General features: G+C 38.0%; 1 protein-coding gene across 1 annotated transcript in view; it reads left to right on the top strand.

Moving 5' to 3' along the window:
- The window catches only part of LOC150076901 (proteasome activator complex subunit 4-like), a 514,513-nt gene that overhangs the window by 260,917 nt on the left and 228,515 nt on the right, over positions 1-25,081 (top strand). Inside the window, exons 25-26 of the mRNA XM_090386346.1 lie at positions 7,296-7,358; positions 23,877-23,972. Of these exons, the coding sequence (XP_090242472.1) occupies positions 7,296-7,358; positions 23,877-23,972 (159 nt within the window). The remainder of the gene's footprint in view (positions 1-7,295; positions 7,359-23,876; positions 23,973-25,081) is intronic.

The following is a 25,081-nucleotide window of genomic DNA, read 5'->3' as shown; positions in this document are numbered from 1 at the left end:
CAAAGATTTCTTGGGCTTTTGCGAATTACTCAGGAGTTGTTGAGGAGGAAGGCTGACTGTAGCATGGGATAGTTACAGAGTGAAAAGTACACTCATTACCATATGCTTCATTCATCTTTTTAACTGTTTCTGATGCATTTAAGCCGCACCTGACACAATAACAAATCACATATCGCTGTTCAATCTGTATGTCTGACATGATACTTGCTTCAGAACAATCGTCAGTGACACGTAGCTAAAAAAACTCTCTTTACACAACACTAGCTCAACAAGTACTGGCATGCACACACAGTCTGCTCAGTAGCGATCAGGGAGAGCACCTCTAGTGGCAGTTATGGAAAGTTCACGTGGTAAACATAAAATCTTGCACCAGTCTGTGAATTAAATGTGATCACCCCTCGTATTTATTATGTCAGTTACCCCTTCCTTCCTTACGTGGGACTGTTTGTAATGTTTAATTTTTACATGTTAGTCTTGAATTATTTTTCTTAGTTGTCCCTGTTTATTGCAAATTTCTTCTTTGTTTGTGTATTAGTTACTGTTTTATTGATCCTCATTAAAGACTTGCCAGGTACCCAATCTGACAGGGCCTTAACCATCACAGATAATTAGATGGAACTTCAAGACTTCCTTTCCTCTGCAAAAGGTTGGGTGCAGCTGTGTCATTTGGTGTATAGAGTTCCTTAGAGTGGATGAATTCAAGGACCATTTCACCTCTGAGATCATTGTTTGGGTTCAACCAAGTTTGAAAATGAACATTAAAGTCCTCTCTGATAATTTGAGTTTCATTTTTAAATTTTTTGGTCACTTGCCCAGGAACATGGAATATTAGTTGCAAGCAAAGATATAATGAGAGCAGAAGATTGTGAAGAGTATGATAAGAGTCTACATGCAGATGGAATGGGCAAACAAGTGTGAATTTCTTATTATGGGTGGCTTCAATCTGCCTGAGATGGATTTGAATAAATGGAAGGGAAACTCGCCATGGGGAAATATTTTTTAAAATAAACTAAATGATTATTATTTGTATCATTATATTAGAGAAAATACTAGGGGTGAGAATATTCTTGACTTCATCATTACTCACAAACGAGATGACATCATGTGGCTTAAAGTACCGGAACCATTGGCAGGTAGAGATCATGCAGTCATTAGTTGGAAGACGAAAAAAGAACAATGTTACAGTAGTTAAACGTGAATGTACAGGTTTTAATTTCACAGCAGAAGACTAGACAGTTTAAGGTGCTATATGGTATCTGTTAATTGGGCAGATTGTAGAGTAAGGGTGAATATATTTGAATTATGGAATACCTTTAAGGGCAAAATCACAGAAGCCATGAATGCATAGATACCATTAAGAAAATATTACATGAGGAGGATGCTGAAATGGATGAATGCGGAGCTGGCCAGTCTAATAGAGTAGAAAAGGATAGCATGGGATAGTTACAGAGTGAAAAGTACCAAAGCCTACAACAGCAAATTAATTGATTTGTAATAGTCCACATACAAGGTTAGGGAGGCCAAATCTGTATTTGAGAACGCATGGCTTAGAGAGCAAATAATGGGGATGAGGAATTTTTACCCGTGACTACAATGAAGAAGAAAGCAAATCAAATTGGATGCTTGTGTAGAAATGGAGGAAACTGGGTGTGGAAAGGTCTTAGATAACCCAGCTGATGTTACTGGTGAATTGAACAGGTACTTTGCATCAGTATTTACTGAAGAAAGACCCTTCATGCTGAGAAGAGGCTGTGCGAGTGACACTGAGTCATGCGAAATTAATGAATTTGAAATTGCAGATGACTGTTTATTAGAAAAACTGTCAAGCATAAAAGCAAGTAAGACTCCCAGAGTTGCTGGCATATATCCAGTAATTTTGAAGGAGGCTGCCGGAGAGTGTATTGAACCATGGAGGTTAATTATGTTAGCATCTTTAGACTCAGGAGAGATTCCTTTGAACTGGAGAAGTGTTAATGTGTCACCAATGCATAAAGGTGGTTCTAAGAGCAAAGTCAGTAACTAAAGACCAGCTAGTCTGACTTCAGTGGTAGGGAAAATCTTAGAAGCAGTCCAGGGATATTTAGATAGAAATGGCATTCTAAAGAACACACAACATGGTTTTTTAATGGAAAATCATGTTTAACTAATCTAGTAAACTATTTTGACATAGTTTCTCATGAGTGGGATGTCAAGAACAGTTTCCACATAGTTTTTTTGGATTTTAGCAAAGCATTTGGTTCTGACCCTTGTCAAAATTTTCAGACAGCGTAAAGATTGGTTGATTCATTAATGATCAGCACCTATCCGTGCTCCTGCAGGATGACTTGAACAGGCTTCAAGGATGATCAGAAAAGTGGCAGCTAAGTTTTAATGCAGCAAAATGTGAGGTCTTATACTTGGGAAATAGGAATCCCAAAATAAATTATACATGTGGTTGGATTGAATTAAAAACAGTAGAGGAAGAAAGGGATCTGGGAGTTTAAGATATGGTCAGACATCGAAGTTTTCTGACCATTGGGCTTTCCTGGTCACCTGTTTACAGGTTACCAGGAAAGCCCATGGTATCCTGTTGATAATTTATCGAACATTACCCTGTAGAGATAGGGAGGTCATAATCCCACTCTATAAGGCAATTTAAGACTGCATTTGAACACTTCCAAGTATAGAGACCTCTTCTGGAAAAAAAATGACATTGAGCTTCTTGAAAGGGTCCAAGATGGACGACTCACGTGGTGACTTTGACAAAAGGGTGACTGTATGGAGACAGCGATTATGTTAGCACTACAGAGATCGACAACCGGCACCTTATGGGGGAAGGGATTGAGGTTTGTAAGGCTCTGAAAGGGTTAGTAAAATGAATGAAGGTGGAATTTTCACTGTTATAAAGAATTCCAGAAACAGGGGCCATAAATTCATATTATAGGTTTACACTAGATCGTAAGAAGTTTTCATTTAGCCAGCAAGTCGTTGATTACTAAATTGTCATCTCAAGTCAGTCTCAACTCCCGCAGGTAGTTGAGACTCACTGAAGAAATTCAAAGGTGAACTGGACAAATTACTTTCATAAGGAGGAAAGTGCATAATTTGTTGTTTCTTATCCTTCTTCCCCCTCCCTTTATTTTTTGGCTGATGCATCAAAAGCCTGTGGCTCCTTTGCACTATTTGACTAATACTAACATTCATTGAGTTCTGTGGGGACATTAAATGCCCAAGGATGAGTTGTTATCACCACAAAGAACTTAAGTGCAGGCAACAGTTTTATCACTTACATCTCTGGGGAAATTTGATAGATTTGGATTATTCACAACTGACCAGCCATTGATTTGCTGTTTAAAATCTCTATAGTAGAATATTGTAGGGTTGTAACTTTGTCCTTTATGCAATTATTTCTTGTATTGGGTGCTATGTAGTGGTTTTCCAAGATTTTGCAGAATGTAGATGTAGTTGACTTGTGTTGGTTTATTTGAATAATTCTGATTTTAGAACAGTTTATTCTAAAAAAAATGTTATGATTTGAGTTCCATAATCAGTCCTGGGTTTGTTCACATTCTATTCATAATTGAGCATTTCTTGTCACAGCTATTATGCTAGCAATCTTGTGATTCCTCCCTTTTGCAGTTAGTGCATATTTTAATAGTGCTTTAATTGGATGTGTTCTTGGACACATTGCCAGCAAATGGGCAGTTTCTCCTGGCAGTCTTTTTTTTGAAATGTCAAAAGCTGCAATTGTGTTCAAAATTGTATTTGGTTATATCTCTGGGAAGACGCAATCAATTTTGGCTTTCTTTCCTTCTATTTCCTTCTCTATTTTTATTTTATCTGTTATCTTCTGAGGTAAGAAAAGGTGATTTTGCCCTTGCCCTTGCATAGTGGTTTTGCTGCTTATCTTTGGTTTGCAGATCTATAGTTAGCCAGTCTCAAGAAGAGGGATAGGGTCCCCCCTTAGTTATTCTGGGGTTTTTCAGCTCACAAAACATATAAAACTGCTCCTGAACACACACCTCTGTTGCCTATTTAATCCTCTTTGCAATGCCACCACTTTTACATTTTTCTTAAAGCCATTGTCACTGAGGATTGATGACCTTTTATTTTCATTTTAGTGGTATATGTGTCTTGGTTGGCCTCCTTAGGCTCCACCAAGAGATTTCTCTGGCAGTCATCTTTTTGGTCTGCTGAACTGGTTTCTTACAGTATCAGCTTTGGGTAGGTAGACAGATTAGTCCTTTGCTCAATTTTTCCTCTTTGGTTTTCATTAATTTGGTTATTGCAGATGTACCTTCCTGAAGATATCAATTATCTGGCATACCTTTTTCTCTGAAAAAATTGTAATGTTCTCTGCAATGTGATGGAAACCTGTAGTTCGTATTTATTAACTTTTAGCTAATATTAATATTTCAACTTAGTGGGGGGAGATGATAAGCTGAAATAAGTAATTGTAGACTGTAAAGTTTGACTTTTGTAATAGATGATGGAGTCTGTGATTAATGATACAATAAGGCAACATCTGAATAGGAATGAAACCTCAGTTATCATAGCAGAGGTATAATAACTTTAAGAGATACAATCAAGCAAATACCAATTTTTCCTTGTGATGTAATTAGGCATCCAGTAAGGCTTGGTGTACTATCAGTGAACTTTAGGATCTTTGCTAGCAAGGAGAAGGATGTTATAGGTCTGGAGGCCTCATCTGATAAAAAATGTAGAACTTCTAGAGGGCCAGAGAAGAACAACTAGATAAGCTATTAGAGGGGGTTGGAATTGGATGGTAATATGGGAGGTTTTTTTTTTTTTTTTTCTGATGTTTCATAATCTTGCTTTCTTGTGCCATTTGCCACTACTAATACTTGGCTAGATTGGTTAGGAGTGCCAAGAGCTGACCCAATAAAGAACGTCTTAGAAGATATGGACCGAAGAGTCTGTAGACTAGACACTTCAGGGGCAACTTAATAGAGGTTGTTAAGACCTTTAAAAGAGTAAGCCAAATGACCAAGGAACAGAGGCGGATTAAGCGGTAAGCGGACTAAGCGGCCGCGTAAGGCCCGGAATACTAAGGGGATTTGAGGAAAATTATGTTTTTTTTGTATACAATCAACCGTCCTATAACACGGTATTATTTAAGCTTTTGAAGGGAACTTATTTGAGTTTTGGCGGGATTCTAACATTTAACTGGACATTAGGGGATGAAACTAGTATAGCATAGGGGCAACTTAATAGAGGTTGTTAAGACCTTTAAAAGAGTAAGCCAAATGACCAAGGAACAGAGGCGGATTAAGCGGTAAGCGGACTAAGCGGCCGCGTAGGGCCCGGAATACTAAGGGGATTCGAGGAAAATTATGTTTTTTTGTATACAATCAACCGTCCTATAACGCGGTATTATTTAAGCTTTTGAAGGGAACTTATTTGAGTTTTGGCGGGATTCTAACATTTAACTGGACATCAGGGGATGAAACTAGTATAGCATAAATAGGCAAAAATTAAGTAAATATATTTTTTTTTAATTACACAAAAAAAATCGACCCCTCCCAAAATAATAATTTGATTTAAATTGAAATACGATTTATGATATGCGGAAAGAGGGCCACATATAAAATAAAAATTTGAGGTTTGTAATTTTTTTTAGTTTAAAAGCAAATTGCCCTGACAGGCCACTATTTTTCATAATGAGATTTTTTTGTAAGGAAAAACGATCATAATTCGGAAAAGGGGCCCGAAATTTTAACCGCTTGGGCCCCCCACTTGGCTTGATCCGCCTCTGCCAAGGAAAGTATTTTCATGTAGGCAACTGAAACAAGAACAAGGGGACACAAATATAAAATTTTGAAAGCAATATAAGATCAAATCCTTGGTTTTCTTTTCTTTTTTTTTTTTTTTTTTTTTTGCTAATGTAGAATAAGTTCACTTCCTTGCATCATCTGGCTTAAGGAGTTGAGCCAGGCGGAATGGAAGAAAGAACAACCCAATATTAAAAAGATAAAAATAAATTTACTTGGCAAGTGAAATTGAGGATGATAAAGAAGTCTTAGGGTGTTACAGCACAAGAAGTAAGTTAAAGGTGAAGTATTCAGTGATGGGGAGGGGAGTAGGAGAAAAGCTAGAGTAAGAAAATTTAAGGTAACTCCTGAAGAATAACTTGCACATCCAGAATAGCCATAGGCTGGCTTAGACTGGCAGGGGATAGCAGCTAGGGGAAGGAGTAAGACTGGTCCAAATGCACCTAACTAAGTGGATGGGTGTTACAATTGTGCTTTGAAAGACTAACTCATATCCCTATTAAGTAAACAATGGGCAGTACCATTGCATTTCATACTGTGTATGCGTGTGCAGGTGCCCAGGTGGGTGTAAGAGTGTGTGCTTCATCAGATGCATATCTAATTGGTTCATAATCTGAACAAGTGGAAGAATCCCATTAGAATTCAGCGTGCTCAACCCATTCAAGGCCTTATACACCTCAATCAGATCACCTTGCAGGTGCCTAGTCTCCAGTTGCTGTAATTTGCAGAACTTAAGCCTCTCTTGGTAAGAGGATCCCTTCATTCCCCTTACCAATCTTGTTACCCTTCTCTGTACGTGCTCAAGCAAATCTACATCCTTCCTAAAATGATGTAGATTTGCTTGAGCACGTACAGAGAAGGGCAACAAGATTGATGACCACCAAATACGGAGGATGCGGAAAGGTCAGGGAATGACCACTGCATATCCCCGGAGCAATATGGCCCTAGTTGCTAATGCTCCTAAAAACAAAAATAACAACAACAAATAACAACAGGGTTATTAAAAGCCCCACCAATGTGAGGATTCAAGCAGAAGCTTTCGTTTTCATAGAGTGATCAACCTTTGCTAAAATTTGATGTACTTGACTGATTATAAGCTCTGTCAGTGTAATAGATTTCCAAGTGACAGATTTAACTATAATCACTGGAAGAAGGTCCATAATAGACTTCAGGGAAAAAAAGTTTTTAAAAAAATTTTCCATTACCATCTTAAAGTGCACTTGCTGAAAGGCATCTGTATTTAAAGTTTTTCTGATTCTAATTTCGGAAAGTTTACAGGTATTAAAATTTATAAATACATTTTCATGCGTGCATATTTCAGTATGCTTAGCTTATCTCACTTTACCTGATAGCAAAGTATTGATTATAAATATGTAGCATATATGTTTAGTAAATTTTCAGCTATATGTAAAATTCATAAAATTCTTTGCTACTTGAAAATGATAACTTGAAAAAAAAAATCTTAAAAGGCAATTAAAAATACTTGTGCACCTAACTTGTATAATTTTTTCTTTTTCTTTGTAGCTAATTGGAAGTAAACAGCATATCAGGGCCTTATTGGTTGACCGAGCATATTTACAACATGAGGTAAGCAAATGGTATTTTATTTCCACTTGTACAGTAGAACCTTTAAAACTCTGTCAGTAAAAATATACAAAACTGTATTGTCACAACTTGAAGAATGGTTTTGTGCAATTAAAATGTCAGTTAAAAATCACTGGGAAACCTTATTATCTCTCTCTCTCTCTCTCACATGGGCATGTGCACGCATAAAATCACTCATATAATTGAAAAAAAAAAAAAAAAAAAACACAAGAGAATACAAAGTAAAAGGCTAGGGCAGATGATTGCAAAAATGTTCTGAATTTCAGAGGATAGGGCTATTTGTTTTTGCATTACCCACATTTCTTAAACTATATGAGAGGTAGATGCTATGAAAAGAATCTGAGGAGCCACACATTCATATTTAGAAGACATTGTTTGAATAGTTTTTCCTATATGCTTTATGCTATTTTGCAGCAATATTATTGTATCTGAATCTGAAATAAGTCTAATTTAAATTGTATCTAAACAACATTATTATACCTTAATTAGTGTTTTCAATCATCCCCGATTCTGCAGCACCAAAAGAGAATTTGTAAATTTAAGGTGAACTTAGATCTGAAACATTGTAAGTTGGGGAGCAAGGATAATATCGTAGTGGTTACATCACAGTATCAAGAAGTTGTTTTCCCTGAGAACAAGTTTCAGAAGGTTACCAATATATAAAAAGGGAAATAAAGTTAATGTGATGATTACAGAGATATTTCATTCCTTAGTAAAATTCCTCTATGAAAGTAAAATCTATGCAAATATCTTAAAAAGGAGAGTATTGTTAAATGTAACTCCAAGAAAGAACAGTAAGGTATTAGGCCAAAAATGTGATGCCAGGATCAAATATGTGTAATAAAACAATTACAGAAAAGTCACAGGAAAATTTTTTTTTTTTTTTTTTATGTAAACCTCAAACACGAGAGGTATTAGAACCTATAGTACTTAGTACCGTGCTTGGGTTGGAGGTTGAGAAGACAAAAGAAGATATTTGTTGACATTGGTCTTGAACTTCTGTAGACTGTAATTTTCAGGAAATAGGTAATATTAAGGGAATGTCTTGTCTGACAAATTTGATTGGTTATTATGATGTGGTTACAAAGGAACTGGATGCAAAAAATAATTTTGATATCATATATTTGGATTTCAGGAAAGCTTTTGACACTGTTGTGCATGGAAGACTATTGTACAAATTGGAGCAGAATGGTATTAAGGGTAAGTTGCTGCAAGATAAAAGGATGGTTAAGTGGGAGAAGACAGAGGGTGATAATGAATGGGTGGTGCTCTTTGTGGACTAATGTTGTTAGTGTAGTCCTACAGGGTTTGGTGTTGCGTCCACTGTTGTGTTGTATATTTATCAATGATATTGATGAAGGTATATCAGGCTTAGTGTTGAAGTTTGCAGATGATACAAAGGTTGGCAGATTTGTTAATGACAGTAATGGCAGTGTGCTACTGCAACAGGATCTAGATAATTTGGGCAGATGGGCTAAGAAGTGGCAACTGAAGTTTAACCTTGACAAATACAAAGTACTGCATATGGGTAGAAGTAACCCAAGAGAAAAGTACCAACTGTGTGGTACTACACTTAAGGTGGTAGAAAATGAAAAAGACCTGGGAGTAATTCTGCAGTCAGATATGAAGTTTTCTGAGCAATGCAGACAGGCTGCCAGGGCAGATCATGGGGTTTTGTCAATGATATATAGGAATTTTGCTAGCAGGGAAAAGGAGGTGATTGTCCCTCTGTATAAGGCAATGGTCAGGCCACACCTTGAGTACTGTGCACAGGTCTGGAGGCCTCATTTTAGGAAGGATGTAGATTTACTTGAGCATGTACAGAGAAGGCCAACAAGATTGGTGAGGGGAATGAAGGGATCCTCTTACCAAGAGAGGCTTAAGTTCTGCAAATTGCAGTGACTGGAGACTAGGCACCTGCGCGGTGATCTGATTGAGGTGTAGAAGGCCTTGAATGGGTTGAGCATGCTGAATTCTGATGGGATCCTTCCACTTGTTCAGATTACGAACGTAAGGGGCCATAAAACCAAGGTTTAGATAAAGGACGAGATTTTAAAGTGGAGTGTGGGAAAAGGGATTCCATTCCTGCAAGAATAATTTCGCTGACACGATCTGAGCAAACGTTGACATCAGAAGTTTTGAAACAGTAATCCAACCATGGAAAAGAAGAAAAGAAGTCTCGCAGGTCATCCCATTTTGCATTCTTGTAATGCCAAACAACACGAAGTTGGGAATAGCCATGAGATAAAGGTTCCATTGGAGAAGAGACAATCACCAAGTTGTGATCTGAAGTGCCTAAAGGACCTCTCACTTCGACTGTGTACTTAGAAGGGTTGTTTGTGAGAAAAAGATCAAGTATATCGGCTGTATGATTAGGATTGTCCGGTATTCTTGTAGGTAAATGAACAATCTGTGCAAGGTCATTAGTAATTGCAAAAGCCTCAGTATCTCGACCAGCTGGGTCGATGTGACTAGAAAACGGAAGCCAGCTAGAGTTGTGAATATTAAAATCACCAAGGAAAATTACCTCACTGTTAGGAAAGTTGGACTGGAGAAAGTTAAGTTGCAAAGAGAGGAAGTCAAAGAGCTCCAAGTGATTAGTGGAATTGGGAGACAACAGATGAATTTGACACAATGAGGTAGAGAGATTTTAAGCCAGAGAAGATCAAAGAGAGGAGATTCCAAATTGCCAAGTCTCTGACCGGGAATATCAGAACGGACATATGCTCAAGTACCACCTTGCGAAAGGAATCATACAGCGAATAATTTGAGCATCTGAGATGAGCAGTAGTTGAATCAACCGATAACTGAGATTTTGTCAAAAAAAGTTCGTGGAGTTTGGCAGACTGCAAGTGGAAATGGACATCGTTGAGATTAGAATTCCGACCACGTATATTTGTGAAATGAATTAGGAAGTGCTTGGGTGGTTTAGGTCTTTTCGCAGATAAGCTTGCTCTATTAGTTTGACAATTCATGGTGTATTCAATAGTAAGAAAAAGTGGGTGGGACATGCTGTATGAAATAATGAAATTTTTGGATATGGCTTGCATATAGTAAGAATATACCCAGATCCTTGACATAATGTGGCCTCGACAATGCTCCCCGCATACACACTACTCGGACTCCCTCCAGTCACTATCTGGCAGAGTAGAGGTAGCAAAATTATACACTAGCTGATCCGGAAGCCTCCTAGAGAGTTTACCAATAGGTTCAGTCTGGTGTACTAACTAGCGGCCCGCCTGCGAACACCGTTTGAAAGCTGTACCCTCGAAATGTAAGGAATAATGGATCTCGCCACGATGTTCATCATAACCTCAAAAGTCATCAATCATACTGCATGATGGAAGAGATAGGGAAGGGTTGACCGGAACTTAGCTCTAGAGACTAAACATGGGTTCCACCACTTCAAGCCTCCAATAAGCAAAGTGGTGGTATTGCACCGGTAGATGAGTCATCTGCCACCTAGTACTGCCTGGTAACATAGAGGGGTGGCGTTCCTCCATGTGTGGGCGGCACACCTCGACCCCTGCTTACGTTGGTTCACACCTGGGTGATCACCCATCATGTACTTGTGCATGGAGGTTATACTCGGGATTACTAACAGTCCCACCATCGTGAAGGTGCAAGCAGAGAATTTGGCTGTCACAGACCATTTGGACTTCGCCAAAATTGGGTCCACTTGATTTGAGTGTCACCCGAATATCAGTTCCATCAGTGTTTTAGACTCCTAGGTAGCAAGTACAGCTTGTCTGGCATATCTGAGAGAATGTCTGTGAAAACCCCAAGGAACATAACATAAACCTGTATTTGAGATTTACTGATTTTTAAAAAACATATGACAGAGTACATATTTATACCAAATTCTAGTTTAAGAAAAATATATCACCAAGAATAATCTTATAAAGGGAATAAGGTTTCAAAAAAATTCTGAGTGAGCATTGAAAGGAGAATTGGAAAATATTTTAAGGTTAAACTTGTTGCGAGGCAGGCTTGCACCTTATCGCCACTTCTTTTTATAATTTACTTGAACCATTTAATAAAAGTGTAACTTACTGACAAAGTTGAATGGAAGAGATTTAAAATTTTGAAATTTTTTACATCTGTACTAACTATATTTATAACTGTGTGTGACTGGTATTATGTTATTAAATAGTGGCTTAAAAGATCTTCAGGAATCTCCATTAAATAAATTAGTATTATAGTATAAAAAAAAAATTCAATAGGTAGTCTGGGTCATTCATTAGCGATTCTGCAGCACATTCATGATACAATTCCATTCCTTCTCATCAACATACTCTGGGTCTAAGGAACGGTACTACAAATTATGTGGGTGAAAGGTATATGGAATGATAGAAAAGAGGGCAGCTGATGAATAACTTTCGTTCACCTATAGAATTTCTCACCACCTAGTATTAGTTGTGACAAATGAAATCAAGAAAACAAGCATATACAAGTATTTTACCCATAATACTTATACCTTACTACAATTTAGGGAAGTAGATATGACAATGATCAGTTGTATTACATGAAAATAATAATGTTTGCATGTATTCATAGATGGCAGTAATGTTGGGGCAGTTAACATGTTCAGCCTTGCCTATCTGCCTTCCACCTCTCCATATCTATTGCATATTAGTATTAGTAGTGGCAAATCATGCAAGGAAGCAAGCTTATACACCATTAGCAAAAAAATTCTCATTCCATCCTCTCCAATAGTTTGTCTAGTTCTGCTTTTAATTTATTCAGCTATCCACTTCCACAACAACAGATGGAAGCTTTTTTCCAGTAATCAACCACCTGTTGGCTGAAGGCAAACTTCTGTACATCTGTTCTGCAACAATTCCTCGTCAGTTTGGATTTATTTCTCCTCATGTGCATAGTCTGAACAAGAGGAAGAATCTCATCAGCACTGAGTTTGCTCAAGCCATTCAAAGCCTTAAGCACCTGTCAATCACCTTGCACATGCCAACTTAAATTAAATTAAGTGCATGCTTCATAAAAGAGGCGCCTCCGTAGCCAGGTGGGAAGGAGCAGTAGTGCTTAGCACACGCTTCTTGATTAGACCGGGGTTCGAGCCCGTCACCACCAAATACAGAGGATGCGGAAAGGTCAGGGAATGACCACCGCATATTCCCGGAGCAATATGGCCTTAGTTGCTAATGCTCCTAAAAACCAAATAACAAACAAATAACAAACAAGCTTCATAAAACAGGTTTCACTTTGGTCTCTATCTGCTCTTTCCCACATGTATATGGAAAGTTGGAAAAAACCTTTACGGTAATGAACACTTACCAATGATGTCCACACTCTGCAGTGAGAGTTCATGTCAACCATTAAGGATATCAGGCTGAGTATGCCTTCAAACACCTGGAAACATTTAATACCACCACAGTCAGCCAAATGCCAGTCATTGATACAGTACAGTACATCACAGAAAATTACTGAAGTAGTGGGAACTGCAATTTTTAAAATATATATTTGGTTTCCACGATTTTCAAAAAATTTTCAAAAATCGTGATGGGATGCAGAAGACAGCAAGAATGGCACAACATGAAGTGTGGAGGAGAATCTGGTGATATCCTGCCACAGATAAGGCGCCTCCATAGCCAGGTGGGCAGGAGCAGCAGTGCGTAGCATATGCTTCTTGATTAGACCGGGGTTCGAGCCCATGAGCCACCAAATACGGAGGATGCGGAAAGATCAGAGAATGACCACCGCATATCCCAGAGCAATATGGCCTTAGTTGCTAATGCTCCTAAAAACCAAATAACAACAACAACAGATAACTTCACAGCCTTTAAACAATGCTAAAACACATTAACTTTGGGACTGGCCTGATCGGCCAGTCCCAAAGTTGTCTGGGACAAAGTTTGTAAAATGAAAGGTAAGTATACTTACATCTTTTATCAATCATAGAACATAATGGATATGCAATTGTGTACACCACTGAAATTTCCAACACTCTAGGCATAACATTTGCTGAACTGTGTATGAGCTAAAAGAACATACTCCCCAGAGTTTCTGGCTGTGAAACAAATTTCAAAAAGAAACCTTTAAAGCTGTCTTCTAACAGCTATGAGGCTTACAACCTAAAATTCCCATATCAGAAACTTAAAACATCACTCTTCCAGGCAAGTGGCATTGGGCCAGATGCCATTATTTATGAGATGAATAAACATCTTTCATCAGAATCTTGCTCTGTCTCTACAACGAGAATCTGTCTGGAAGAGCAGGTTCTGGGCTCCAACATAGGGCAATAAAACTTGCCTTCCCCCAAATCTGGAAAGGATCAACATATCCTACACAACCACTGTCCCATATCTCTGACCAGCTGCTGGTGCAAGATCTTGGAAAGGATGGTTAATGCCAATCTTATATGGTATCTGAAGCAAATGTAGCATCTTTTCCAGTACACTGTGTGGCTTCTGAAAGAACAGGTCAACCTTCATACCTCATCTTTCTATCTCATTCTGTCAAATTCGTCTGTTATCTCTTCTGTTCACCCCACTCCACTAATCACTTGGAACTCTTTGACATCCTCTCTTTGCAACTTGACTTTCTCCAGTCCAACTTTCCTAACAGTCACGTAATTTTCCTTGGTGATTTTAATGTTCACAACTCTAGCTGGCTTCCGTTTTCTAGTCACACAGACCCAGCAGGTTGAGATGCTAAGGCTTTTGCAATTACTAATGACCTCTCACAGATTGTTCATTTACCTACCAGAATACTGGACAATCCTAACTGTACAGCCAACACGCTTGATCTTTTTCTCAGAAACAGCCCTTCTAAGTACATGGTTGATGATCCTTTAGGCACATCAGGTCATAACTTGGTGATTGTCGCTTCTGCAATGGAGCCTATATCGCATGAGTATTCCCAACCTCGTCTTGTTTGGCATTACAAGAATGCAAAATGGGATGATCTGCAAGATTTCTTTTCCTTGGTCAGATTACTGTTTCAAAACTTTGACGTCAATGTTTGTGCAGATTGTGCAGTGAAATTATTCTTGCAGGAATGGAATCCTTTATTCCACACTCCACTTTAAAATCTCATCCTTTATCTAAACCTTGGTGTTCCAATAAATGTGCTAAGGCTGTTCAAGAGAAGAATGTTGCATATCGTAATTAGCATATGTCCAGTTCTTCAGTTTCATTTTCTGCATACACCAAAGCTAGCAACAATTGTAAAGCAGTTATTAATCACTCCAAACTAGATTTTGAACAGGCTAAGAGTAGAAAACTTGCTTCTTGTCCTAATGATATTAGAGCATTCTGGTCTCTTGCCAGAACTATTGCCAAAGCCACTATCTCTGCTCCCACCTCTGTCAAAACCAGATGTTTCTATTGTCACTTCAGCCAAGGATAAAGCTGACCTGCTAGTATCCCATTTTGATTCCAATTCATGTATTGATGATCTTCGTAAAACACTTCCCACCATTCCCAGCACGTTCCATTCAATGCCTCCTGTGTCTTCCGTCAGAAGGATTTTGATGAATCTTGATACTGAGAAAGCTTCAGGTCCTGATTTCTCCACTTGTTCTTGCTTCTGAACTTACTCCTGTTCTTTGCTGCCTTTTTTCACTTTCTTTTTCCAAAGGTGTTTTTTCTTCTGCTTGGAAATTTACTCATATCCGGGCAGTTCCTAAAAAGGGGGACAGATCACGCTCATTCAATTATCCCCACTGCCAACTATTAAACTACCTAGAAGCCTTCCGTGTGATTGACAATCGCCAGTATGGATTCTATCAGTGTTGATCCACTGGTGATATTCTGGCTTATGTTACCAATTTTTGGACAAATTCAGTGGAAAAGTTCAGTGAAACACAAGCAGTAGCTCTTGGCATCTCAAAAGCTTTCCATTCTGTTTGGCATAAAGATCTTCTAAACAAGCTTCCATCTTATGGTTTGCCCACTATTTTTTGTAATTGGTTATCCAGTTTTCTCTCTGATCGCTCACTGAGGGTGATGGTAGATGGCTCTCTGTCTTCTAACTTCTCCATTAATGCTGGTGTCCCCAAGGTTCAGTTCTTTCCTCCATTATTTTCCTCTTGTACATTAATGACCTTCTTCTATTGACCAAAAATCCTATCCATAGTTTTGCTGATGATAGCACATTTCATTCCACTTTCCAGTTTGAGAAACCTTGCCCTGCTCAATCAGCTTCAACTTCTCAAATATCCACTACCAATTCCTTAAATGCCAATCCCCAGGTAATTCTCCAGTGGGGCAAAGACAACTTAGTTGATTTTAATTCTTCTGAAACTCAGTCCTGTCTTATATCTCGCAAAAAGGATTCTTCTGCTCCTATGCTTATCTTTGGTAACACTCCAGTTTCTAGGCAAGATGATATATCTCTTTTGGGGATTATCCTGACTTCTAATCTCTCTTGGCACAAGCACATTACAAATATTGCTTCCTCTGCATCTAAAAAATTTGGTTTTCTCTTTCACTCTCGGTGTTACTTTTCTTCCGATCAGCTGTTCACTCTGTACAAATTGCAGATACGCCCTACCATGGAATATTGTTTCCGCATCTGGGGCAGTTCCCCCAAAACCTCTCTCAGGCTTCTAGATTTCATTCAGAAGAGGGTATTAGGTTAATTATTGACTCATCTCTAATAGAGTCTCTGTCTCATGGATGTACTGTTTCTGCTGCATGCTTTCTACAGATATTTCCATGGCACTGTTCTTCTGAATTGGCTTCTATTATTTCCTCTCTCTTTCAAAACAGTCCGAACACATGCCGCCACCAGCCAACATCCATTTACTGTCCAACTTTAAACTCACAGAACCAACTTTTCATCTTCCTCATTTATTTATTCAGCTGCCATTTTCTGGAACAACCTTCCTTCATACGTAGTTCCTGAAAATTAATCTACAGAAGTTCAAGTCTAATGCCAACAAATATCTTCTTTTGTCTTCTCAACCTCTAACCCATGCACGGTACTAAATACTATAGGTTCTAATACCTCTCATGTTTGGGGTTTTCATTAAAAAAAAAAAAAAAAACTCAGTTTCTAAAGATTTACAGAATGACATATGGAAGGTTGTACCAAGAACAAACCACTGTCTGGCTGAAGGCAAACCTCCACACATCTATCCTGCAATCATTAGCATTAGTAGAGGCATTTGATGCAAGAAAGCAAGCTTATGCAGCATCAGCCAAAAAAAAAAAAAAAAAAAAAACCCACTTCCACTTCACCCCTCTGTTCGTTCAAAATACCTGTCCAGCTGAGCCTTAAACTTATTTAGCCTATCAACCTCCACCACAAGGGATGGCAGTCTGTTCCACCAACCAACCACCCGCTGGCTAAAGGCAAATTTCCGCACGTCTATCCTACATCTGTCTTTCCTCAATTTGAATTTATGCCCTCTCAGGTGATTTTTCTGAGCTAGAGGAAGAATCCCATCAGCATTGAGCATGCTTAAACCATTCAAGACTTTATACACCTCTATCAGATCACCTCGCTGGTGCCTAGTCTCCAGACACTGTAATTTGCAAAACTTAAGCCTTTCTTCGTAAGAGCACCCCTTTGTTCCATTCACTAATCTTGTTGCCCTTCTCTGTACTCGTTCCAGCAGCTCTACATCCTTCTTGAAATGAGGCCTCCAGACCTGTACACAGTACTCTAGGTGTGGCCTGACCATTGCCTTATACAATGGAATAATCACCTCCTTATCCCTGCTGGAAAAATTCCTGTATACCATTGACAATACTCCATGAGCTACTCTTGCAGCCCGTCTGCACTGCTCAGAGAACTTCATATCTGCCTGCACAACCACCCCCAAGTCCCTTTCATTCTCTACCACTGTCAGCGTAGTACCACAGAGTTGATACGTTGCTCTGGGGTTGCTGTTTCCCATGTGTAGTACTTTACATTTGTCAATGTTAAACTTCATTTGCCACCTCTCAGCCCATCTGCTCAACCTTTCCAGATCCTGTTGCAGCAGCATAGTGTCAGTAGTGTCCTTGACAACCCTGCCAACCTTTGTATCATCTGCAAACTTGGACATTAAGCTTGATAAACCATCATCAATATCATTTATAAATACAGAAAACAATAATGGACCCAACACTGAGCCCTGAGGGACTCCACTAAAAACGTTAGTCCACGATGAGCAGTGTCCATTGATTACCACTCTCTGTCTTCTCCCCCTCAACCACCCCCTTATCCATAGCAGCAATTTTCCTCCAATGTCACACTGCTCCAATTTGTGTAGCAGTCTTCCATGTGCAACAGTATCAAAAGCCTTTCTAAGATCCAAGTATATAATATCAAAGTTATTCCCTGCATCCAGTTCTTTTGTGACTGCATCATAGTATCCAATCAAGTTGGCCAGGCAAGACTTCCCCTTAACAAAACCATGCTGTGTCTGAGCTATAACTGAAGTCTTGTCTAAATGATCCTGCAGTGCTTCTTTAACCAGTGCCTCCATTAATTTTCCTGGAACAGAAGTTAAGCTCACAGGTCTATAATTACTTGTGTCAGCCTTTGATCCTCCTTTGTGAATTGGGGTCACATTTCCAGTCTATGGGTACCTCCCCTGAGTCCAAGGAAGCTCTCATAATTATGGCTAAGGGTTTGCTTACTTCCTTTGCTGCCTCCTTTAATATAACTGGATAGATCCCATCCACCCCGGGTGCCTTTCTTGTGTTTATCTTCAACAGTTTCTCCTCCACTTTACTCGCAGTTATTTCAAGATTCTGTAGCTTACTGCTAGAGTTGAATACACCTCTGGCATTCCCCTCGCTGAATAACTCCTCATGTGTGAATGTCGATGCAAAATATTCATTTAGTTTGTTAGCTACCTGAGCAGGATCATCAACAGTTGACCCATCAATATCAAGTGGACCAATCTGATTCATCCCCTTCCTTCTAGAGTTTACATAAGTAAAGAACTCTTTGCTGTTTTTCTTTGCATCCCTTGCCAAGGGTTTCTCGTAATCTGCCTTCGCCTGCCTAACCTCCTTTGTAACTTGGTTGCATATCAACTTGTATCTATCATAGGCTTCTGTGTCATGTGTTAATTTAAATGTATCCCATGCATTTTTCTTCTCTGCCATATGCCTCATTAGTTCATCTGACATCCATTTTGGCCTAAACCTTGAACAATATTTCTTAGTTGGTATGTAAAGCCTAGTAGCTTCCAAGATAAGTTCTTTGAATGCTTCCCATTTTGAATTTGCTGTTGGTAACATCATCAGTTGGTCCCACTGTATAGAATTTAAATACTGTCTCAGTCCATCGTAGTCGCCTTTACGGAAGCAATAACCCTTCCCTTTACCCCTAATGGTAGTTACCTCTTTCAGTAAATCCCACTTCAGCACACTGTGATCACTGCCACCTAGTGGTTCATTTATCTGCAGATTCTTAATGCATGAAGAATCACTGCTGATAATCAAATCAAGAGTATTACTCCCTCTAGTTGCCTCCCGAACATGCTGATGTAGAAAACAATCATCCAATAAATCCACAAAAGCCCTGCTAGTGTGTGAGTAACCAGCCCCCAAATTCCAGTCAATATCTGGGAAATTAAAATCTCCCATTATAAGACTCTCTGATTTACTGGCCCACTCTATTTCCCTGTACAGTTCCTTATTATACTCATCAGAGTCATTAGGCCTATAGCACACTCCTACTCTCAATTTTGATCTCCCAATGCTTATGTCACACCAAACTGACTCAACACTGCACTGTCCAGCGATGTCGACTGGCTTCGCTTCCTTGGTTTTTATGTGTTTCTTAACTAATAGCATAACCCCTCCCCCCTTCCTATCCTGTCTATCCTTTCTGTAGACGTTGTACTCCCCAAATTGCAGTTCTGCATCACTTATATCTGTGTGACACCACGTCTCTGATATCCCAACAATATCTGCCTTTGATGTTTTGAGCAATACCTCAAATTCATCAAATTTATTTACTAAACTCCTAGCATTGGTGTACACGCAAGTATACCTGCACCTGTTTCTATTCTTAGCTACCCTAACACAACCCATGTGTTTACTTGTACCGCAATGGCTCCCAGCAGTCTCTGAAATACCATGCATCTTGTTTTTCAGGCTTCTGCTCATTCTAATAGAAGCAGTGCAAGAATCTCTTTCACCTCTGCCAGTGGCTACTGTCAATCTATTGGTCTTTGTCTCCCCCCAAGCTAGCAGTTTTCCGACCCACCTAACACTGCCTCGATAGCATCAGCAAATATTCTTGCACCCTTTCTATTTAAGTGTATCCCATCCCTGTAGAAGCAATCTCTCCTGTTAACAAGTACAGTCCAGGCTGAAAAAAATTCTACCCCTTGAGCCTTGCACAATCTTTCCAGGGCCGAATTGATCGACAAGGCTCTCATCATATACTCCCTCCTATCGTGTCTGGGCAGAATTGCAGACACTTTCAAATTCAACCCTAATTCTCGGCTTTTGTTCAACAGTGACCTGTACTTGTTAAGTAATTCTGCCGGTCTCCTACTCTTAATATTATTAGTGCCAACGTGTACAACTGTATCACCTTTTGTGCCCTTAAAAGATGATATTCGCTCTACAATGTCATCAACCTTTGCCCCTGGCAGACATACCCTGGTCCTGTTCCACCTATCTTTTTTACAAAGCATGTTCCCCGTTTCCCTGACAATAGAGTCACCAACAACTACTAGTTCCTTCGGGACCAGCGCATTCTGCCTTGGGGGTTGTCTCTGTGTCACGCGATGCCCAAGTGCAAGCTCTGGCGTTGATGTGGTCAGCTGAGAGCTTGATGAGCCCCTCAATTTAGTTTCTTCGAGGGCATCCACCCTGTCCTTCAAGCTCTCATATAGGCCCACAAGAACGCCGAGTTGTTGCCTGATATCGATACACTCCTTGCATCGCGCACACACAAAGACATCCCCCTTGGCAGTATCATGTCCCATACCCGATTGCTCTGCAAACATCAAGCAAACAGTGCATTTTATAAGGCTATAAGGCTATCATCCTATCCCCTCGTGTAGTCTGAGCAAGAGGAACAATGCCATCAGCATTGATGGCATTGCTCCCCTTCAAGGTAATCTCCAAAACACCTGCAAGGTAATCTCCAAGCTCCTCTTCAAGGTAATCTTCAAAAGCATCTGCAAGGTAATCTCCAAAACACCTTAATGAGATTACCTTGCAGATGCTACAGTTTTCAGAACTGAAGACTTTCTTGGTAAGATCGTCCTTTCATTCCCTTCACCAATCGTTGCCTTTCTCTGCACCACTTCCAACAGATCACATCCTTCCTACAATGATGCCTCCAGACTTGTATGCAGCCCAACCATTGCCTCATACAATGTAAAAAAAATCCCACATCACCTGTCCATCCCCTCCAATAAGGAGTTGTTCACTGTCTGAGTCTGCAAACTTCTCTTCTGTTGGTCTTTCCAATTGTTTTATGGTAACTATGAGATTAAAAATATATATATATAAAACCACCCATTTCACCGATGTTATCACAGAGTTTGTATTACTCTATTGGCCTCATTACCTTATACACTGATACTGCCTGAGTTTCAACTACACAGTTTTAGTCCAAAAAATTTGTGCTGCTATAATGTTTTTATGGAATGTGAACATTACTTCTTGACTCTGTGTGCACATTTAATTGTGCATAGGGTCATGCGCTGCAGGATTCTTACCTGGGAGGTGCTCACAGGGTATAAAGTTGCCCCTGTTGTGTCTATACCTCATTCGTTTTTACACTAGCGGTGATGTGGATTTCCTGTTTATACTATGATGTATAGTTTCCAGTGCTGTTAGCCTGTATAGTCACCATCAACAAGTTGAAAAGGTTCGACCTGATAGTTAGATATAGTGGTTGTTAGTGAAAAACTGCTTTGCTCGTAGACTGCTGTATGTGGCATTGTTGATATGGGTCAAACAACAGCATCTGAATATGCATATCTTATATAAAAACATAACAGCATAAAGTATGTTGTGTTTAAAGAAGCTTTGTACAGAGGTGTAATGATGGTTCCGAGGGGGCCCAGAAATAGTTTGGAGGTGCTCTCAACTTTTTTTTTTTTTTTTTTTAACTACAGTTATCCCTTATCAATCATAGGGCTTAAAGACCAGCAAGCAATCCTCTTGATCAGGAAGGTTATGAGTGGTAAATACTTAAAAGTAATGAAAATGGGGTGGGGGGGGTATTTTCCACTGGGTTTGGAAAATACAGAAATGCAATATTTTAAAAATATATAAAAAATTATATATATAAAATATATAAATATTTCCTTTACCAGTAATCCAAAATACATCATACACTGATGTTCAAAGAAAGTGCATCACCTAGGAATTTCACATTTCTAACCCTTTCTTGCAATGGTATGTTACACTAATGACTAGCATCACAAATAGAAATATAAACAAAAGATATTTATTAATAGTTGAGGCAAAGCTAAGTAATATTTGACAGGTGCTGTCAAAATATTCCGAAATGAGCATTTGTTGTAACCTTTATAGAACAATTTTGGTAAACATGACAATTATGGCTGAAATGTTATCAGAAGCCTTCAATTTGCTTCAGTTTATCATTTTAAATGGAAAACAAAATAAAAAGGTCACCAGGTGCAAGCTAATATTTAGTTGAACAGCCTCTGGCCCCGATGACAGCAGCACACCATCGAGGCATTGACAAGATCAATTTCTGAAGATAATCAACTGATAGTTTGTGGTTCCAAACACTAATTATGGCTTCCTGAAGTTCAAGAAGGGTCTTTGGTTTCTTTCTGGCAACTGCAAATTCCACACTGTGCCAACAGTTTTCTATAGGATTCAGGTCTGAGCTGTTTCCTGGCCAGCTAAGAGTTGTAATGGACCATTCTTCCAACCTCAAATTCTGTCAAACCTTTAATGCAGAAATGAAGCTAAAGTACTACAAAAGTGCCGACTTACACTTTTCACCCAATGACAAGGAGCAGAGTCGTCCTGAAAGATACAGTTACTTGGCAGGTTGAAATGGTCTCTAATGGTTGGCAGCAATTTGCCTTCCAATATAGCCAGGTATCCATTGGCATTTATGGAACCTTTTATAAATTGCAGGTGACCTATTCCACCCGGGATACGAAATGCATCCCCATATCATTTTGCTGGTAGAGAATTTCACTGTAGACTCCATACAGCCTGGATGGTATTCTTCACAACATCTAGGGCAAATCATTTGTCTCCCATCAGAGCCATGCAGGTTGAATTTCTTCTCATGCGAGAGAAGTTCCTTTTTTGCTATCAGTAGAACCAGTATTCTTGAGTTTGGAAAGAAATCTACTCACTGTCAACTGATTGATCGCTATATGAGCAATATGATGGAAAGAACAATAGCACTCTTTCTTCATGGCATCAACTGCATGTAACTCGCCATGCTAACACAAACAAGCAATGACTGCAACTCTTGCAGAGCGTCCTTATATGGCTGAAAGTAACAGATGATGCAATATTACGTCATCACCTACATGTGTCCATCTTCTTTGATGCAACCTGTAAGAAATATTGCCATATACTTACATTATTCGGATGACAATTACAATTTTAAGGGGGTGATGCACTTTCTTTGAACACAAGTGTATATATAAGATTTGACACCTTCAGAGATGACAGAAGTGATTTATTCACGGAAGAGGATGAAAATTCAGCAGATTGCATCTCTTTCTTTTTAATTTCGTTATTAGAGGTTTTTTTTTATAAGATAATATAACAGCTTCAGGATTTTCAGACTTCAAAACAACAAATCAGTTTGTGAACAAATGTACACTTGCTCATAATACACGATAAATCAGTGTATGACCAAAACATTGACTGTAGCAATAATAACCAGAACAAGAATAACTGAAATATATTTTTTTATCTTTTAAGCAGCTTTTTTTTTTTTTTTTTACAAATTTAAGAATAGTGCAAGATAAAGTTTAGAATTTTCATAAGTAATTATTCAGTAGGACTTAATGCTTGGGGTTCACTGGGAAATTTTCTATTGTCCCAGTTGCCAAAATTGCCTCTGGTTCTTTAGACAGGTTTGTGATAAGTGTTTGTGTGTATATTATATTTTAACAGTTTCACAGCTACCATTGTATGCATAATCAATTAAATGTGAGGCATATTTTTCTATACAAACTTAAAATATTCCTTAAATCTTGGTCACAGAACATGAAAAAGATTTCACGTATTTTGATGTTGATATATTTTTTTTAATGATTCATTATTTAACTTTAATTCAGTTATATTTTAGTAATTTTTGGAATATATGTTTTAGTAAAAATATAATTTTGGCCTATTCAGATATGATACACTTCTCATTTAAAATATGTTAAAGCAGTCACTAAAAGATGAAGTAGAATACTGGAAGTGAAAAAGTGCTTTTTTTACTAAATCTTTTAAACATAAAAATGGACCATCTTGATTACAGATTCCATGAAATTATAATACTGAAGGTGATTTTTTTTTATATATAAAAAAATTAAATTGTTATTTTAGCATTTTTTTTTTTTTTTTTTTTTTTTTCTTTTAGATGCGTTTACTGGAGAAGAATAAAACAATTTTTACTTCCGTCCATAAAGCTGTGATGGGTGATTTATTACAACTGGCTTCTAGTCACTACAGTGAGGTATAAACAAATATTTTATATTAAGAATACTTAAAATAACTGTTTTGGAACACAAAATTTTAATTTTAAATTCTAGTGCCTTTAAAGAATCCAATATTTTTATTCTGAATCTAGAACGTTTTTGCTCCTTAATTTTTGAGTATGTAGATTGAAGAATAGAATTTTAGATATTTTAAATATATTATTTTTATACCTGTTTTATATCTTATTTTTGTACCTTGATAAATATCAAGATATATTCATATCTTGTTATTTATCATTGATTTTATTTTTGTTTCTTATATACATTGAAGTTTTAATTTTAAATGCTTTTTCATTTACAGAATCTAATATTTTTATTCTGAATCTAGAACATTTTTGCTTCTTAATTTTTGGGGATATAGCTTGGATTGGTATTTTTGTTTATCATAATAAAGATTTGCAATAAATTTACTTTTACAGGTATGGTAGAGCATTATTCAGCACGCATCCACAGGCTGTTTGTTAAAATTTATAATATTTTGGTCATACACATTAATGGATTAACATTATTATTATATTAAATGAAATTGTTTGTACAATAAAAAATTACATACATTGGAATACAACTTTAGTCTGTTTTAAATCTTTAGTCATGCCTCTTTCATTGTTAATAACATGTATTGGCAGAGAAAACTAACATGCTTCAGAGGAGCTACTGCTCAGTAAAAAAAGGGGAAAAAAAGTGCTTATTTATTTGATAATGATTATTGGGGATGATTGTTATTAAATTATTTTTTCCCTGCATTAACATTTGGATAATAGAAATCAGTTTATCAGTAAAATAAGTAATATATGTATGCATATATATGTATGTGTGTGTGTATATATTTATGAGCTAACAAAATTAAAACCTTCAAAGAAATCCTGCTAGTTATATATACAAAATATTCATATAACTGGATGCATATAATAATTTACTTGAATTTTAGCATGACTTTTTCTTTGTATTAGATGAATATCCTTGCAAATGAAACAATACAGAATTAGAGATAAGATATTACAATGTCATTGTAATATATTTCCTCCAATTCTATATTGTTTAATTTTATGCCATTGCTTTGAGTAACCTGCTCCAATTTCATCAATGT

This window comes from Mastigoproctus giganteus, chromosome 12, assembly GCF_048544385.1.
Source record: "Mastigoproctus giganteus isolate SK-2022 chromosome 12, ASM4854438v1, whole genome shotgun sequence".
Taxonomy (NCBI): domain Eukaryota; kingdom Metazoa; phylum Arthropoda; class Arachnida; order Uropygi; family Thelyphonidae; genus Mastigoproctus; species Mastigoproctus giganteus.
The sequence above is the reverse complement of the archived record's forward strand: the minus strand, read 5'-3'. Positions and strand labels throughout refer to the sequence as shown.